A 17,128-nucleotide genomic window follows, 5' to 3' on the forward strand; every position below is an offset into this window, starting at 1 on the left:
TAGGCCCAAAGTTACCCCCCCTCCTCCTTTTAGTGTTCTAGATAGGCCCAAAGTTACCCCCCCTTTTAGTGTTCTAAATAGGCCCAAAGTTATCCCCCCTTTTAGTGTTCTAAATAGGCCCGAAGTTACCCCCACCCTCCTTTTAGTGATCTAAATAGGCCCAAAGTTACCCCCACCCTCCTTTTAGTGTTCTAGATAAGCCCAAAGTTACTCCCCCTCTCCTTTTAGTGTTCTAAATAGGCCCAAAGTTACTCCCCCCCTTTTAGTGTTCTAAATAGGCCCAAAGTTACCCTCCCTCTCCTTTTAGTGTTCTAAATAGGCCCAAAGTTACCCCCCCTCCTCCTTTTAGTGTTATAGGTAGGCCCAAAGTTAATTACAAGTTACAACAGGTGAAAACTGGAGCTTTCCCATTGCCCTGTCTTAACATGAGCAGCTGGGTGGTCTGTAAAGTTTTTAGGCCCTTGTTTCTTGGTGCTGACGTTTGTGAATTGATACCAAACAATTTGTTGTGAAGGGAGTGGGTTGGTTGGTTGGATATAGTGGTGTGTCAAACTGGCTGTGTGTTTCTAGAAAAAAAAGTTAAGCCACTTATCAGCTGCTGTTCATGTCTGGGGAGAGGCCAGGTTTAAATTTCACCCCCCTCCCCAAAAAGTAAAACAACCACAACCCAAAGGTATTGTGTGCACAATGGTAGGTTTTGTTAAGAGTATTTTCTTTCCCTTTCTCTCCCTCTCTTTCTAAATAGGGCAGAAGTGTTTGTCACTGACTGCTTGCTTTCTTTCCAGGTACTAGTGAACACTGCCTGCTGTGTTCTGATGTTGGTTGCCAAGCTAATCCAGTGCACAGTGTTTGGTCCTCTTCGTGTCAGTGAGAGGCAGGTGAGACAGCTGGTGGTTTCCTTGGATATCTGTGGTGTTCCAGAATTTCTTGGTGTCCAGCTGGTGTGATTTTTCTATATTGAATTGCTTAAAAAGTACCTCAGAAAATTACATTTTAGAACAACTTAGGTTTCACCATTATACTTGTATTTTAAGAATGCTGTCCAGTAAAACACATATAGTAAACAATCTGTCCTAGAAACCCTTCCTGGTTAGCTGGGATATCCACAGCCACAAACTGCTAGTTAATTTCTGAAAGGCACTTTTCTTTTTCATTGTTGCTGGTGTATTTTGTAAGCCAGCTTGAAAAATCCTGCTTCCTTAGTGGACTTTGTCAGATTTCTTACAATTGCATCCTCGTCTCAGAATATTTACAAAGGGTTCTTCTTGATTCAGTTCCATTTGGCAGCATTTCCCTGGTGTGTTTCATAGGCAGTTCCCAGCACTGGCAGCCTGAGTTCCTTCTCATGTCTTGTTTTGTGCCTTGGCTGCTGGAGAAGTGCTTTCTCTCCTCAGATAGTGCTTTATCTGCCCTCAGGTTTCAGAGGGAGTAGGCAGGTATCTGCCCAGAGAAAAGAGGCAGACAGGGCTTTAAACTCAAGCAGTTTAGTCCTGCTCTTAGGCCAGGTGTTTTTAAAAGTTCTGCAAGAAGGCTATTAAAGCCCAGGATCCTGCAGGAGATAAAAGCAGCAGCAGTGGTTTAAATAGTACCTGTATATATAAAAAATGAGGCAGATGCAGAAGTTGCTCTGTGTAAATGCAGTAGCAGTGGTTTGTAAATATGTTTTCCAAAATATTTTCCTATCTTTTTTTAAAAGTGTGTAAATGCAGTTCTTTGGGAAAAATGAGGAATTTTGCCATGGAGAATTGAGGCACATAGAGCCTCATTAATAGCCATGGATCTCTTAAAGCCTGTTGTGTTTGTGAGTCACACCTTGTAGAGAAGTGAAGTGTATTAAAAACAAGGCACTATCAAGCTTTTCTTTCTGGTTGGAGTTGCCTATAGGGATGTGGACCTTTAATCAGTGGTTATTTCCAGGGTGTTCTGTAACTTCTTAAAAACTGAAGTGAAAAGCAGTAACAGTGGATGTGTTTGGACAGTGGGAGTGTGCTTCAGTTCTCACCTAGAGGCAAGCTGGTTGTTAATATCAGTGAGCCAAAAATGGCAACATCATGAAGGAATTCTGGGCCTGTCCTAACTAAACTCCTGGTGATTTCATCCTGTTCTGTAACAAAACATTTTATTTCATAACTTATTTTAGCCCCAACAAGCTGGTTTGCTCTCTGCTGCTTGAGACCATTGTGTTGTTCCTTTCATACTGCATGGGAGTAATTTTTCTTTGCTCATCCATCTCATTCTCCACTGTGGACATTGTGCTTATTAGGAGCAGACCAGGTCACCTTTTCTTAATCATCTTGTCTGACTGACCTTGGCAGTTTTTCTAGCAGAGAGGACACAGCAGTTGTCCTGCTTGGGTGTGGAGGATCAAATGGAGATCAAACCTGGTTTGTGCAAAGAGCTGGTTTAGAAGTATGGCAGGGAACTAGGTTGTGTGCTGTGTTGCACAGTTGTTCTGTGGTGGTACAAAGACTAGATGGATACTAGGGATTACTAAGGGAGGTAGTTCTACCCCTCTACTCCACTCTCATGAGACAACACCTGGAGTAATGTGTCCAGTTCTGGGGTCCCCAACATAAGAAGGACATGGAACTGTTGGGGTGAGTCCAGAGGAGGGCACAGAGATGGCGGGAGGGCTGGAGCAGCTCTGCTCTGGATACAGGCTGGGAGAGTTGGGGTGTTCAGCCTGGAGAAGAGAAGGCTCCAGGGAGACCTTAGAGCAGCTTCCAGTGCCTGAAGGGGCTCCAGGAAAGCTGGGGAGGGACTTGGGACAAGGGCAGGGAGGGAGAGGACAAGGGGGAAGGGATTAAAACTGGAAGAGGGAGGTTGAGGTGAGACATGAGGAGGAAATAGTTTGTTGTGAGGGCGGTGAGAGCCTGGGCCAGGTTGCCCAGGGAAGCTGTGGCTGCCCCATCCCTGGCAGTGTTGAAGGGCAGGTTGGATGGGGCTTGGAGCAGCCTGGGCTGGTGGGAGGTGTCCCTGCCCATGCATGGGGTTGGAACTGCACGATCTTTAAGGTCCTTGCCAACCCAAACCAGTCTATGATAGTATTTCTAATATGTTTTTAATTCAGCGAGAGTAACAAGTACTATTCAAGATGTGTCTGCAGCACGTGTTGTATTTTTACTTCCATCTTCTTTTTTACTTTCTCTCTTTCCTCCCTTCTGTCCCCTGCATGTGAATTGTCAGTGCTTTCCAGTACAGTAACCAGATGTCTTCCTTTACAGCACCTCAAGGACAAATTCTGGAATTTCATTTTCTACAAGTTCATCTTCATTTTTGGTGTGCTGAATGTTCAGACCGTGGAAGAAGTGGTGATGTGGTGCCTCTGGTTCTCTGTCCTCGTGTTTCTTCACCTGATGGTTCAGCTCTGCAAGGACCGCTTCGAATATGTAAGTTTAGGTGAAGTTTAGGTCCATGTCTTTGGGACATGCAAATTCTGTCTCTGTTTGGGACACTGGCACATGGGAGGTTACAAAGAGATCATTTAGACCTTTTCCCCACCCTGCAGTGCTGAATGTCTGCACCTCCCAGTAGCTTTGAATACTTGAAAGTTCAATGTCAATCTTACTCAGTCTCCCCATCAGACAATGGGAGCTGAAGATACTTATTTTCTTTGATAAATTGCTCCTTAGGTGTGCCCTGTAATTACTGTTACATAACTCCATGAGATGTCCTCCTAGCTCTCCTTACTGAAGTCTTGACAGCAGAACATTCCTCAGATTGGTGCCCTTTGGCAGTGGTCTGTGAAGCCTGTTTCTCTGGGCTCTGTGCTTGGGTTTCAAGCTCATTTTCATCTGCCAGTGTCTTTACAATATACAGTGCAACTTTCTCCATAAGCTGTGTCCTTTACCTTTTCTGGTAAATGCCAGGAATAAATTCAGTAGAGGTGCAGAAATTGAAGGCCAGGCAAGGGAGAAAGGATTTGAACAGTACATTTTGTCCTTTAAACATCTATAATGGATGTGCATTTTCTTCAGCTCCTCTGACCTGGAATAGAAGTTTGAACTGAATTGAATCCATGAATTTCCTTTTAGTAGCTCTGTGCTTGGCAATATGGTGGTTTTTTTTCTTCATTATTATGCAGCAAGGTCTATAAATTCACTAGTAGCTGAGCACTGAGCTAGGAACTAGGTTGGCTGGGGTTAGGCAAATGGAGAGAGGAGTGAACAAGGGAGTCACCTGGTGGTTTTCATGTAATTCAGAAAGCTGTAAAAGAACAACTTATTCCTGTGGGAATAAATCCTTAGTATATTCCTTCTGCATTCAAAGCATGGATTGTAATTCTTTCCTTGGACAAATGGTACTTGTGTGAGCTGCCTTGCAAAGCAGGGGGGTGTGGAACTGAACCAGCTATAAAGGAGGAAGAAAGAACCAATTTGAAAACAAAACATGAGAGTCAGCTTCAGCAGTCTGACCAGAATGAAGCTTTGAGCAACAATTTCCTTTCTGTTCTTCCTCTTCCTACCCTGAAACTAAGGGCATGGACCACCTAAATACTTTTCCTCCTGGGTCATCTTTGATTGAGCCAGCCTAGGTGTAGCCTGCTATTAAGGTGGTTTAGAGAATTAGTAGACTCTGTGCTCTTGAATGAGACAGCTATTTTTATTAGATGCTGTCTAGCAGTCTAGCTGCAAATTAAATTCTTGGGGGAGATGTCTCTTTCTTCCAGAAGAAAATGACATTGGAAGAACTGGAAGATAAAGCTGGAGAAACTAGATCATCTGTGAGGTCCAAAACTGGCAGAACAATTATTCTCACTGCTCCTGTATTAAGGTTAAGTGTATCTTTAAACCACGTGTAAATCCTGCTGTGGATTTGATGCAGAACCTACTGCCTGAGAAAGTGTTCATGGTTTTCTAGCCCAGGTGACCTGAACAGGAGATCAGATAATCGTGATGTTCCCTTCTGGCTTTAAAAGCCTGGTGAATGTCCATGCCAGGGAGAGGAGTGAGGCTTTGGCATGGTGTATGTTTTTAGCTTTATGTCATTTATTCCTGCACTGCATGTTTGGGGTCCTGAGGTTGGTTTTGTTCTAGAAAGAAAAGATTTTCCCAATTGAGGACTTGGTTGGTGAGGTGGGTATGGAAGGCAGGGTGGGTGAAGTGCTCCTTTCAACCTGTGATGTATTTCTGTCTTTGTGTTTCAGCTTTCCTTTTCTCCTACCACCCCCATGAGCAGCCACATGCAAGTCCTGACCCTCCTGGTCACCATGCTCCTGTCCTGCTGTGGCCTGGCAGTTGTCTGTGCTGTTGTTGGCTACACCCATGGCATGCACACCCTGGCTTTCATGGCAGCTGAGGTGAGACTTCATACATGTCCTGGTTTCTGCTTTGTTTTCCCCCCCTCATTTAGGGGGTATCTTGGCACATGGTGGGTTTTCTTGTAGTTTCACACAAGGAGAAACCTTGAGATGCAAACAAACCTTCCCCTGTTTTAGAGCAGTTGCCAAACCTGCAACTTTGGAGTTTAAGCCTGCAAAAAATCTTTGTCTGAAGAGGGGAATGAGAAGATAAATCCCTAAGATGATGCTGAAGTCAAATGGCAGCCTAGGAAAAAATAATGGTTGTGCTTCATGAGTGTTGCAAGAAGGGCTGGTTGAAATGATTGCTGGAGAGAGTGTGTGTGGAGGTGTAATGTGCACCTCAGCCTGTTTCCTTGAGGTTGTATTTTCTACTTCATTCCTCCCAAAAAGAAATGAGACTGACAGCCTTTCCTTAAGGCACACTGATGGGATTTGCTTATGTTTGTGCAGAGTTGCATCTCAGCTGAGATGAGCAGCCTTTCTTTGTGCACTCCTGGACCCTTGCAGTGTGGAATAAGCTTCAATAGGGTTTTGCTGTTATGCTGGGTTGTTGCACCCTGCCTGAAGGAGTGATAAACTTAAAGAAAGGGGAGGTGACCAATGTAATTGCAAGCAAGTCAGGTTAGCACATCCTTAGATAATCATAACATCAGATAATGAGCAGCACAGGTGGTTTATTTTTCTCCTGTTTTGAGTTTATTTGTGGAGTTAGTGAGGAGAAAAGAAAAACACAGCTGACTGTAAAGACAACGTGATGGTGGTCAGGTATTTAGTGTGGCAGATACAAGAATATGCAAGGCCAGATTTGAAACTACACAGCAGGTGGGTCTTGAAGTGGCAGTGTCTCTGATAGGTGAGGGCTTGGTGGTGGTGGTGTGTCTGTTATCTTGGCTTGGCAGAAGGGTGTATCAGCCTTGTGGGAGCATGGGGCAAGTTTATCAGGGAGTGTTACTGTGCCCAGTTGCTGCCTCCTTAGCAGTGCACCCTGTGCTGGTGTGTGTGTGTGTTTTGGGTTGCAGGATGGGGCCCAGTTAGTTCACTTCAGTGAGAGCTGTTGTGTCTGCTTGTTAACAAAGCAGGGGCTCAGCAGCAAGGGTATGTCATGCTCAACCCTGGGTCCACCAGGCAGCTGTGCTGTTGGTGGGCAGCAGAGGAGGTCTGTGGGGAGCATGTAGGAAAAGGTCTCCTACACTTGCTTGCAGCAGCTGGAGTTTGAGGGTGTTCCTGAGCTGAGGGTTGCACAAGCCTGCTGGGTTTGGTAACCTCTGGAAAGGTGTCTGATAATTTACTGAACTCCTTGGCCTCTGCAATATACAAAAGAAAACAAATTCCACTTCTAATTTGGCTTTGCCTGCACAGAAGAGCTCTTTCAGTTGTTCTGAGTCTTCTGCCTGGTCATGTCCTGGGCTATCATCTTAATCCATTTGTGGTGAAAAACCAAAAAGAATCATTCCCTGTTTAGTCTTCTTCACACCATTTGTGATTTTATAGACCTTTCTGCTGTTTCCCTTCTGACTCTCCTTCCAAGCAGAAGAATTCTAGCTTGTTTAATCTTTCCTCATATGAGAATATCTTGCCCTTTCATGAATGTTTAAATACACTTTATACTGCTTGGGTGACAGTGAATTATTTTCCTTGATTTTAATACCCAGCACTCATGTAAGTGGAACAAAACCTTTAGGTTTCTTCCTGCACAGCCAGTAGCAGTGACACCTCGTGGCAGCAGTTCTGAAGTCCCAGCAAAAAAAAGCCTTAAATCTTGCAGACTAAAATGTTTTCCTGGTGGTGGCTTCTGTGATGCTGTTCAAGAGGGGCCCTGCCAAGTGTATTCCATTAGTGTGTATTTAATTACATTAAGCTACATTAAGCTATTCATCTCTCTCCTGACTCTGCAAACATTGATTTAACTTGATGCCCCAGGGTTTTCAATACAGCAGTCTGGATTATTTTTTTTTCTCAGGTTCTAGGTGGGCTCCTCTTTGTTCTGTGCTGTTTTTTAAGGTGTTTTTTTTCCTGCAAAGGATGGATGTGAAATGTGTAAATGGCCAGAAAAGGTTGAATAAGGACAGGCTGTATTTTTGAGTTAATGTTAACCTTGTTTTGACTTAATATGTGGTATTTGACAATGATGTTATAGCAAGTAATGTCTGTCTTTGCATCTTTTTTTACTGAAGGAAGGAGTTGCTCCATTCCTATAGCAGCTGTGCTCTGATCCTGTTTCATGCATCCATTTCTCCAGGTTGAATATCAGGAAGTGCTTCCTCATGGAAAGGGTGATTAGACACTGAAATGGGCTGCCCAGGGAAGTGGAGGACTTTAAGGAAACTGGATGTGGCACTTAGTGCCATGGTGGTGTTAGGTCATAGGCTGGACTTAATGATCTCAGAGGACTGTTCCAGCCTCAATAAGTCTGTGGTTCTGTGATTATCTCAGGGGCTGAGAGCCTTGCAGTTGTGGGCTCATCTGTGTGACTGGGATCTGCCAGTATCAGAGTCCCTGGGGGACAAGTGTCTATGTGTTGGAGCAGAACAGGAGCTCTTGAGGTGTCAGCACTGAAAATGGCCTTGCTGTACATTTAGAGCTTCAGATGAGGGAGTTGTGTGACTTGGGATGTAAAACTGTACTCCTGCAAAGTGTTTCTCATGTCAGAACATTGAAATGCTTTTCTGGAGGCAATGGGGGAGCTGGAGACTGGCATCTTGACCAAGTAAGTCTGTGCTAGCTTCTTGTTTTAATTTTGATGCTGTTGCTGCCTCAGCACTAACCAGTATAAATGTCTTGGCAACAAAATGGTGAATGAAAGGGAAGCAGTGAAGTTCTTCAGATTCCAAGGGCTGAGTTCTGTTTTAACATAAAAGTTGTAAAGACTGGACTCTTCAGATGGTGACCCAACAGTTGTCCTTGTTAGCAGAGACATAATGCCACGTGGACTGTTTTTGACACAAGTTTGTGCTCAGTGCCCATCCAGCAGCTCAGGTAACTCTTCTGCTCCACCACTTGCACAGTTAAAATTTGAACGTATTTACTTTTTCTCTGTGGTCTGCTCAGAGCTTCTCTGTAGCCAGAAACCTTGTATGAACAAGGTGTAGTTTTTTTCTGGTCCCCACGTGTGAGGTGACAGGAGACAAGTGCCTTGCAGGGAGCAGCTATTGTGCTAACTTCACATTTTTATGAAAAATACTTGTGATGAGAACAGCCCACTGTGCTAGGGGGCTTGTTGCTGCCCTCTTGGCTTTTTTTTTTTGTGTTCTTTGAGAGATGTTTGCATCTTATCCTGAAGCCCTTGTTTGGATAAAAGATTGCACTGGTTTGCAATAGTGACAGGATTGTCACTGATTGTCACAGAATAGTCACTGATTGCAGTAGTGACAAGACCATGTATTTTAAAGCCAGCTAGTAAAGACTTGGGGAGATTTGTTAGATGTTACTAAGGGTTAAATATACACAGAAGTGTTTTAAGAATGCTCTTCACACATGGAAAAAAATATTCAAACCAACTGTGCTGTTGCTGTATTGGGAAGTTGTTGGTTTTGATAGTTCTGTGCTGGTTTTAGTAGTTAGGCTGAAGGCATCAGAGCAGCTTTATAGATGTGGTTTCAGTTGCTTGTTGTAAATCCCCTGCATCTTGGTGTCACTTGGCCTCTGCCAGCCACAGGGTGGTGTGTCTCCAAAGGGGCTTTGTCCTGTCCCATTTTCTTTCACTGGGAGGGTACAACTAAGGGCCAGGGCACTTTGGGCCTGACAGGTTAGAGAGAGGTCATGGGGCCACTTTTCTTAGATGATAAGAACCTGTGAAAATGTGGTCAGGTATTCTGGAAACGCTTCTTTCTGGTGACTTACCTCTCCATGTCTGCTCCAGTTACACTTCCTGATAGAATAATTTTTATTTTACCTGTACTTAGCCTAGAGAGGTAAGAAAGATTAAGGAGAAAAGTGACTTTTTTTCAGCATTCACATCTCAGCAAAGTGGGAAAATGATTTGAAAGTGCTGCCATGCTTCTCCCCCAAACTCCTGCTAGTATTTGTTTCCTCAGATTTTACCTGAGCAGTGGGGTGAGGACAGGTAGTTGGTAGTGGGATTGTGGTTTCAACACTCCTGAGTGATAAGAATGAAAAAAAAATGTTATGTCCTAAGTAGTGGGGGTAAAAATGAGGCTTAACGGCAGGGATGCTTGTGGCTGGTCCAAGTGCACTGTGAACAATTTCTGCTACACTTATTTATAAGCTTCCTGTTTGTCCCAGGTATATTGTGCACACCATCATCTCTACTGACCGTGGGTTCACAGGAACTTGTTGAGCTGCAATAAATGCATTTTTGTGTTAGAACTCCTGCCTCTGGACCCACTGTCCCTGCCAGAATATTGACATAGTTTCTTTTTTCTTTTTCCTTCCCTCTTCTTCAGTCTCTGCTGGTGACAGTCAGAACTGCTCATGTGATTTTACGGTGAGTACCTGATTGTTTTGCAGTGTGGTTGTTCAAGAAGTCAGTGCTTGTGGCATGTTGATTCAAGAGGTGTATGTAATTACCTTGTTGAATTGCAGCAGCCTGCTTGGAGGTGTGCAAAGGTGTTACCTTTAGTCTCTGCTATTTTTAAGCACAAATTCTTCAATGCTTTAGTGGGTGTTGGTAGCTTGAGGTGTGGATTGCAGTGGGTTGGTGCTGCTGTGTCAGGGTTGATAGATGTCACTTCATGTCATCCTGCTGGGTTCCTTTTAAGATCTTCATCTCCAGAACTTTTTGCTTTGAAAAAGTAGCATGCCTGTGCATCTGTAATACATGTGTCTGTACATAGGTAGGACATGATGTGTAGCACAGATCCTCTTTGTCCAGGTCACTGTTGGTAGTTCGGGTCAGAGAAACATCTGACATGCTGAAAAATGGGTCTGTACCTATTACAGTCCCATGATTTGCTTCTGGTACATGCAGGAGTTTTTAGCAAATGCTGCATCTCTCTCAGCTGGTGGTATCTGTAATGCCAGTGTGGGCTACCCATGGATTGTTTTTTGCCTTTTCAAAATGTTGCTATTTGAAACTAGTAACATTAAATTAAAAAAAAAAGCCCCCCAGGCAAGCCCAGTGTAGGCACTGGGCTTCAGAAGGGCAAAGGATCCATATAGAGAAGTTGTTGGAATAATGGAGAAAACAGTTTGGATTCTAGAGATCCTGTTTAACAACAAAGATAGAATAATGTGAATTTCCTTGCTCTTGCAGATATGTCATTCATCTCTGGGATCTCAACCATGAAGGAACGTGGGAGGGCAAAGGCACTTATGTGTACTACACAGATTTTGTCATGGAGCTCACCTTGCTTTCCCTGGACTTGATGCATCATATTCATATGCTGGTATGAAATATTGGATATAATGTTAAGCATATAGACTGGCCTCATGATGAAGGGCATGGGGAATATGTATTTTGTATATTTTTTTTTTCTTTGCTTATATTATGAACCAAGTATTACAGAGAAGTTGTTTTAATCACAGAATCATGGAATGATTTGGGTTGGAAGGGACCTTCAAGATCATCTGGTTCCAACCCCCTGCATGGGCAGGGACACCTCCCACCAGCCCAGGCTGCTCCAAGCCCCATCCAACCTGCCCTTCAACACTGCCAGGGATGGGGCAGCCACAGCTTCCCTGGGCAACCTGGGCCAGGCTCTCACCACCCTCACACCAAACTATTTCCTCCTCATGTCTAACCTAAATAAGAAGAAGATGCAGTGTTGGGGGGCTCTGCATTCTCTGGTGTCCTCACAAATAGCTTTGTTATGGAGTGCTAACTGCTGTGTAATTATCTGTTTAATTGAGTCATACCAGACTGAATTATTTCCCTAGGCAGCAGGGGACATGGAGCTGTGCAGTTCATCCTCACTGTGACTGCTCTGCTGCAGCAGTTGTGTCTGAGGGTGGCACTGGGCAGTGACACCTGCCAACGTCTGCTCTCACCGGGAGAAAAGCTCTTCAGTGCTAGTTTCTTGGCTTCCTTTTCTCTTGAGACCTGATGCACTTTCACCTGGAGGACTCTTTTTAGTTTCCCACGGGGTTTGTCTCTAATGCCTGGCCTGTTTTTTCCCCACAGCTGTTTGGCAATATCTGGCTGTCCATGGCCAGCTTGGTGATTTTCATGCAGCTGCGCTACCTGTTCCACGAGGTCCAGCGAAGGATTCGGAGGCACAAGAACTACCTGCGGGTGGTTGGAAACATGGAAGCTAGGTGAGCCTCTTCTTGGCTCTCTGGGATCTTGACCTGGATCTTGGAGAGAGGATCCTGATAAGGAAACTTGAGATTCCTTTACATTCATTCCTCTTATGTATCCTACCCTGGTGGGGTGACATAAGCTCTGCAGAGCTCTGCTTGTCTCACTTGTCAAATGTTGGCTTCAGCTATGATAGAAATAAATGGTCTTCATTTCATTAGACCATACTATTAATTTACTGCCTGAAATGAAATCAAAATATTAATTAAAACCTGCTCAGCTTTAAGTATGTATTTATTAAGCCTGAAGTCAGCTCTAAATAGACTCTCTACTTGTAGTGGAGCTGAGAGCAACTTGGCATCACTTGAGTCAGTTTCCTTGTACTGAGGCAAAATGGAGAAATCAAGAGGCCTAGGATTGGGCCAGATATTACTGCATCTCTGATCCAACCTTTTCATAACTCAGCTATGTCCTTAATAATTTTAAGAGCAACAGGGGGAGCTTTACTCTTTCTGTACATCGTTGTGCCATTTTCATCATGGACAGAGCTTGACTAGCTCTGATATTTACTGCTACAGTCCAGGTGGAAAAGACTTAACTTCCCTAGGAATTCCCAGTGTCTACTTTGTGAAAAGTCATTTCATTAGTGGCTGTAAAATCAGATGAAGGGCTGTGTGATAAAGTTCATCCACAATGCATTGTTTGTTTTCAGTAAGATCTGTGGCTACTAAACCCCTTTAAGCTGCTCACAAGTGTCTCAGGCTTCTTGTCTGAGCAGCTTGATGTACTTTTGTTGTTCTGATTGTTCTGGAAGAACCACAGCCTGGCTTCTTTCTGGAGCTGCTAAGCAAGCTTCCTGCATTGAGGTAGTTGTTTTTCAGGTAGATTCCACACCAGCAATACTGTGAAATGTTGTTACACTGGTCATCTCTGAATTGTTGCTGTTTGGATGCAAGGTAGTAGCTGCTTGCATGGTGCTCAAGGTTAAAAAAAGACCAAAAAAATCCGAGACAAATGAGGGTTGGCAAAATCTGAGGCCAAAATTAGACTAAAAATGCTTGTGATCCCAGGAAGACATTATAATGGGTACAGCTATTAAAACTCATTTAGAAAAATTACATAAGCCAGATCCAGACAAGTTATAATTTGAGGTTCTCAACCTGATGATCATACTTGGAAGGTACTAGGTCAGAGCTTTTTGAACTTAGGATGGATGCAGAGATGTGCAAAAAGATCAGCCTGGAGGAAGGCACAGGAGGCATGCATGTGTGTGCCTGGAGAATATGAGTTATGGAGGAGGGGAGGATAGCAAACCTGTTCCCACATCTCTCCCAGGGAAAAGTTAATGTGGAGGCCTTGCTGAGCTGGTGTGATCATGACTTGCGTCCCTTCCTTCCTTTGCAGGTTTGCAGTTGCAACCCCGGAGGAGCTGGCAGCCAATAATGACGACTGTGCCATCTGCTGGGACTCCATGCAATCTGCACGGAAGCTCCCCTGTGGACACCTCTTCCACAAGTATGTGCCTGGGGCTCCTTCATCTTGGTCTGTCCCTAATAGCAAAGTCCAAATCAGGTTCACTTCAGTCATTTTGATGTTTGAATTGTCTCATCTGGTGCATCCCCTGGACTTAAGTGGGCATGTTTTCACAACCAGCAGGTAAATGGTGTTGAGTTATGGTGTCTCAGCTGCAAGTCTGTACCCTGCCTTACTGTGTATTGGTTGGTAAAGCACACTCCTGTTCCCCTTGCTTTAACCTGTCCATCACCTCTTCCATGAGGCTGTGTTGATTTTCAGATGAGGAGGAAAAGTTGGGAGTTAGATCCTTAACTTCCAGATAGTTGAAAGACTCTTGGCTTGAAGAGAGAACAAGGGGTGTTTTCTTATAGTGCATCTTTGCATGGTGATGAGTCCTCCAGGGCAGTTGTGGAGGCCAGGTCTGATGATGTGATTTCATGGGGGATAAGTCCATCAGAGCTGTTATAAATTATAACCAAATTTAGCTGTAGAGGTCCCTAAAGCACCTTTAGCTGGAACTGGGAGGCTCTTGGCCAGGGAATCTTAGGCTCTCCCAGTAAGGACTAGTAGCAGATGCTTGTGGAGACAGTTTTCTGGGCTAAAGGCACCTTTCCTTAGAGCTTTTGTAGCAGTGCTTACATTTTCATGCTTGTGCTTAAAAGTGGAAGGAGATCTGGGGATTCAATCAGGAGTTTCTGAAGTGCTGTGTGATTAACATGCAGAGCCAGTTAAATAGTCCCTGTGGTGTCATATGAGCAAGTTACTTTCTGCAAATAGCTTTTTACTTTCCTGGTAACTGTCAAACCAGAGGTTATAATCTACGTGCTATTTGTTGTCATTTATCACAAACCTTGCCATAAATATTTATCTGTGTTCCAAGAAGTCTCTAATGAGATAATGTGCCTCTGTAGCAGAAACTCCTCTTCCACTGCTGCTGAGTTGTATGAATATTTAATCACCTGCTGAGCACTTGAGAAGCCCAGGGTCTTCAGAAAGTTCTTCTCTTTGTATCTAAAAGGATCTTGTTGGAGTTGTTGTTTTTCTGAAGCTGTTACACTTAGCTCTTTGGTACATTAAGGGAGGGAACATGTTGGAGTGGGTGACTTATATGAGCACATAAGACCAGATGTTACGAAAACCCAATTTACAACCTAAGAATGGTTTCTCTCTTCATAAAAGCCTGGTGATTTTGCCAACAAGCTAAATACTGTGTCCATTCTCATTTACATGGGATTTCTTTTCACAGCCACTTATTTGGAGTAGAAGAGAAGATGACAGGAAAGATTCACGTGGCTGAGATCAACTCTATGCCTAATATTAAGCAAGCTTCATGGGAGTGGGTGTCTGAATATTTTTGGCTCTTTTGAAGCTCTCTATCTTTTAGGAAGCAGTCCATTTCAAGAGTTGTGGCTGAGATGTTGCCAGCCTTGACCTGTTGTTAGTCCTCCTCCTGCTGAGGTGACTGAGCCCTTCTGGTGCAGAGCACAGTGTGTGGCCACGTGAGCCCCCAGGGGTTGGTGCTGATGTGAGCTGAAAAGGATTCCTGTCCATTCCAGCATTTCAGTGCTTGAGGCACTGAGGAGCAGCAGTGTTGGTGGTACCTTGTGTCACTCCTGGTGTTTCACAAGTGACCTTTCCAGCCTGATGGTGGCAGGGGTTTGAGCTTGCTGTGTGCAGGGTGGCTTTGCTGCAGTGATGAAGTTGGACAGCATCAGCAGGGCTGAAGTGCTGGCTGTGCTGGTGACCAAGGTGCTGGCAGATGGTAGATTTTTTTTTTTTTTTAATTATAGTGCTTTGGTTGTTCCTGGGAAACCCATCACTGTCATTTCTGAACACTTTGTATCCCTCCATTGAAATATTATGAAAAATACTTTGGCAATATTTCTGTCCTTGGCTTTGCTATAATCCTGCTTTTTCCACCGGGGGGAGGAAGGAAAGGCCTTTTTCCTAGTTCTGTCAGCCCAAACCTGTCATCTGTTTCTTTACTCCATTTGCAAATACACAATTTGGGACACAGATGTATTTGACTTTTTCATTTTTCTGTACTTCTCTGAAGTGTTTAGAGAGCTTCTGTTGGGGAAAAAAAACCCCACCAAACCCACCCTGCAAGCAATTAGATATGTTCAGTTTTGTGAATTCTTCCAGACTGAAAATCAGGTTTAACATACCAAAAAACTAGGTCATATCAGTCTGAATCAAAAAGTAGGCACAGCTCTTGAGTGATGAAATCTGCATTTCAAATACTTCTCATTTTCTACAAGACAGCAAATGTTCAGGTTGAAGTAAAGGTTGTCACAGCACTGGCTGGCATTAATAACCCTCTAAACAGAGTTCCCAGTGTGGTGCTCACTTTGGTGGTGATTTGGGTATTGATTTGGAAGTGCCATTGCCACATCACACTAGCAGAACTATTTAAAATACTTGCCCAGTTGGTTTTTGTCCTTTTTCAGCTGTGGCTGTTGAGAGAAGAGAAACTCTTTGTTTCTCCTTCCAGACAAAACTTGCTTGTTCTGAGCTAGAAGGACAAGAAACTTGGGAGAGGTATTTTCAGCTTGTGATAAATCTGCATGCTTGTTTCTAAAAAGTGAACACTTGAGTGGTTTCAGCTGAAAGAAACAAGGAACCTGTGCCAGAGTCATCAGATGCACCTCACAAATTCTCTCTGAGCAGTCCATGTGGTGGGATTCTGTGCAGAATATGCTACAGTTGCTTGGTGAGCTCCTGTTGCTGATGTCTTGGAAAAAGGCTGCAAGTTCACCATCATGTTACTGTTTTCCTGTCAGCTCCTGCCTGCGGTCCTGGCTGGAACAAGATACATCTTGCCCCACCTGCAGAATGTCTCTTAACATCACTGACAGCCACCATGTGAGGGAGGATCACCAAAGGGAAAACCTGGATGAGAACCTGGGCCCCGTGGCAGTAGCAGAGGGCAGACCACGTTTGAACCAGCACAATCACTTCTTCCACTTTGATGGTGAGCTGAGCAGTTTGACATCTGATGCTGTTGCCGAAATAAATGAAGGGAGCAGCCTCCTGTAGGAGGGAATTCTGCCCATGCTTCAATCAAAACTTGCTCTGCCTCTACTTGAGCTTGTCAAACACATGTATTTCTTACAGCTCTTTTGCAAGAGCTCAGAGTGGTGTCCAGAGCTATGGAGATTTCTTGAAAGACTTTGTCCCAAGTCCCCCCTGTTCCTTGGTTTGTTGTGGTTAGCAACTTTAATGCTGGTGTTTATTCCTTGTGTGCCATGTGGATCACCTGGATGGGAAATTCATGTGTTCTGTTTCTCTGCCAGGTGGCTGGTTAATCAGTGACAGTCAAAGAGAAAAACAACTTGGTGATACAGTCTAAAGGTTGATCTCTCCCTTGCCTCTAGCTAACCTGAGGTTGTCAGAAGTCCTTTTGTCATTCAGTTGACAAGAAACCTGCAGTGCTCAGTCAGGTGCAGAAGCTGATTCTTAGATGGGCTGATGTAACCAGAATGGTTTTACATGTTGGTTGCAGTGACTTCAGGGGTTGTGTTCTAACTACTCCCAAAGCAGCTGTGATTTCAGACCCTGGTGAGCTCTGTGCCTTCAGACAGACTTCTTCTGAAAGAGGCAACATCTGCTGCTTATCTTCCCAAATTTTACAGTTTGGGTGTTGGTGTGTTCTTGTCTTCCACAGTTTCCCAGATTTTTGATGGCAGTCTTGCTGCATCTCAGTAGGTTTCACAAGTGCAAATGTTCAGCTTTGGGCTCTGTCCTTACGGAGCTTCCATGATGTAGCTGAGATGCTGCAAAGTTTTGTAGTGTGACCCCTTCTTCATCTGTGCTGGTTTTGCAATTTTTGGAGTTTGTGGGAGGGGGATAATGAGCAGAGAAGGGTCACACATTTCTGGGTACACGGAGACTGGCTGATAGCTTCTGCCTGGCTCCCACTTTTGAGGTGCTTTAGGTCTCCAAAGGACATTTATATTTAGAATCCCACTCTGGTTTTTGATAGCTGTCCTCCCCCGTGCTCTCCTGTGGCTTGGAGGCTTGCAAAATTACTGTGGAGCCAGAAGGAGAAGTTCCATAGAGCTAATCCTGTGTTTGATGAAGTGGAAAGGCAGGAGGAGGGAGCCAGCCCCTCT

At 44.2% G+C, this 17,128-nt stretch overlaps 1 protein-coding gene across 1 annotated transcript in view; it reads left to right on the forward strand.

Annotated features, from left to right (window-relative positions):
• Positions 1 to 764: 764 nt before the first annotated feature.
• The window catches only part of AMFR (autocrine motility factor receptor, E3 ubiquitin protein ligase), a 26,853-nt gene continuing 10,489 nt past the window's right edge, over positions 765 to 17,128 (forward strand). The window contains exons 1-8 of the mRNA XM_009994899.1: positions 765 to 878; positions 3,225 to 3,389; positions 5,147 to 5,299; positions 9,706 to 9,746; positions 10,515 to 10,647; positions 11,382 to 11,515; positions 12,903 to 13,013; positions 15,797 to 15,987. Coding sequence (XP_009993201.1) covers positions 816 to 878; positions 3,225 to 3,389; positions 5,147 to 5,299; positions 9,706 to 9,746; positions 10,515 to 10,647; positions 11,382 to 11,515; positions 12,903 to 13,013; positions 15,797 to 15,987 — 991 coding nt within the window. The 5' untranslated portion in view covers positions 765 to 815. The remainder of the gene's footprint in view (positions 879 to 3,224; positions 3,390 to 5,146; positions 5,300 to 9,705; positions 9,747 to 10,514; positions 10,648 to 11,381; positions 11,516 to 12,902; positions 13,014 to 15,796; positions 15,988 to 17,128) is intronic.

This window comes from Chaetura pelagica, unplaced genomic scaffold (assembly GCF_000747805.2).
Source record: "Chaetura pelagica isolate M959 unplaced genomic scaffold, ChaPel_1.0 scaffold93, whole genome shotgun sequence".
Lineage (NCBI taxonomy): Eukaryota > Metazoa > Chordata > Aves > Apodiformes > Apodidae > Chaetura > Chaetura pelagica.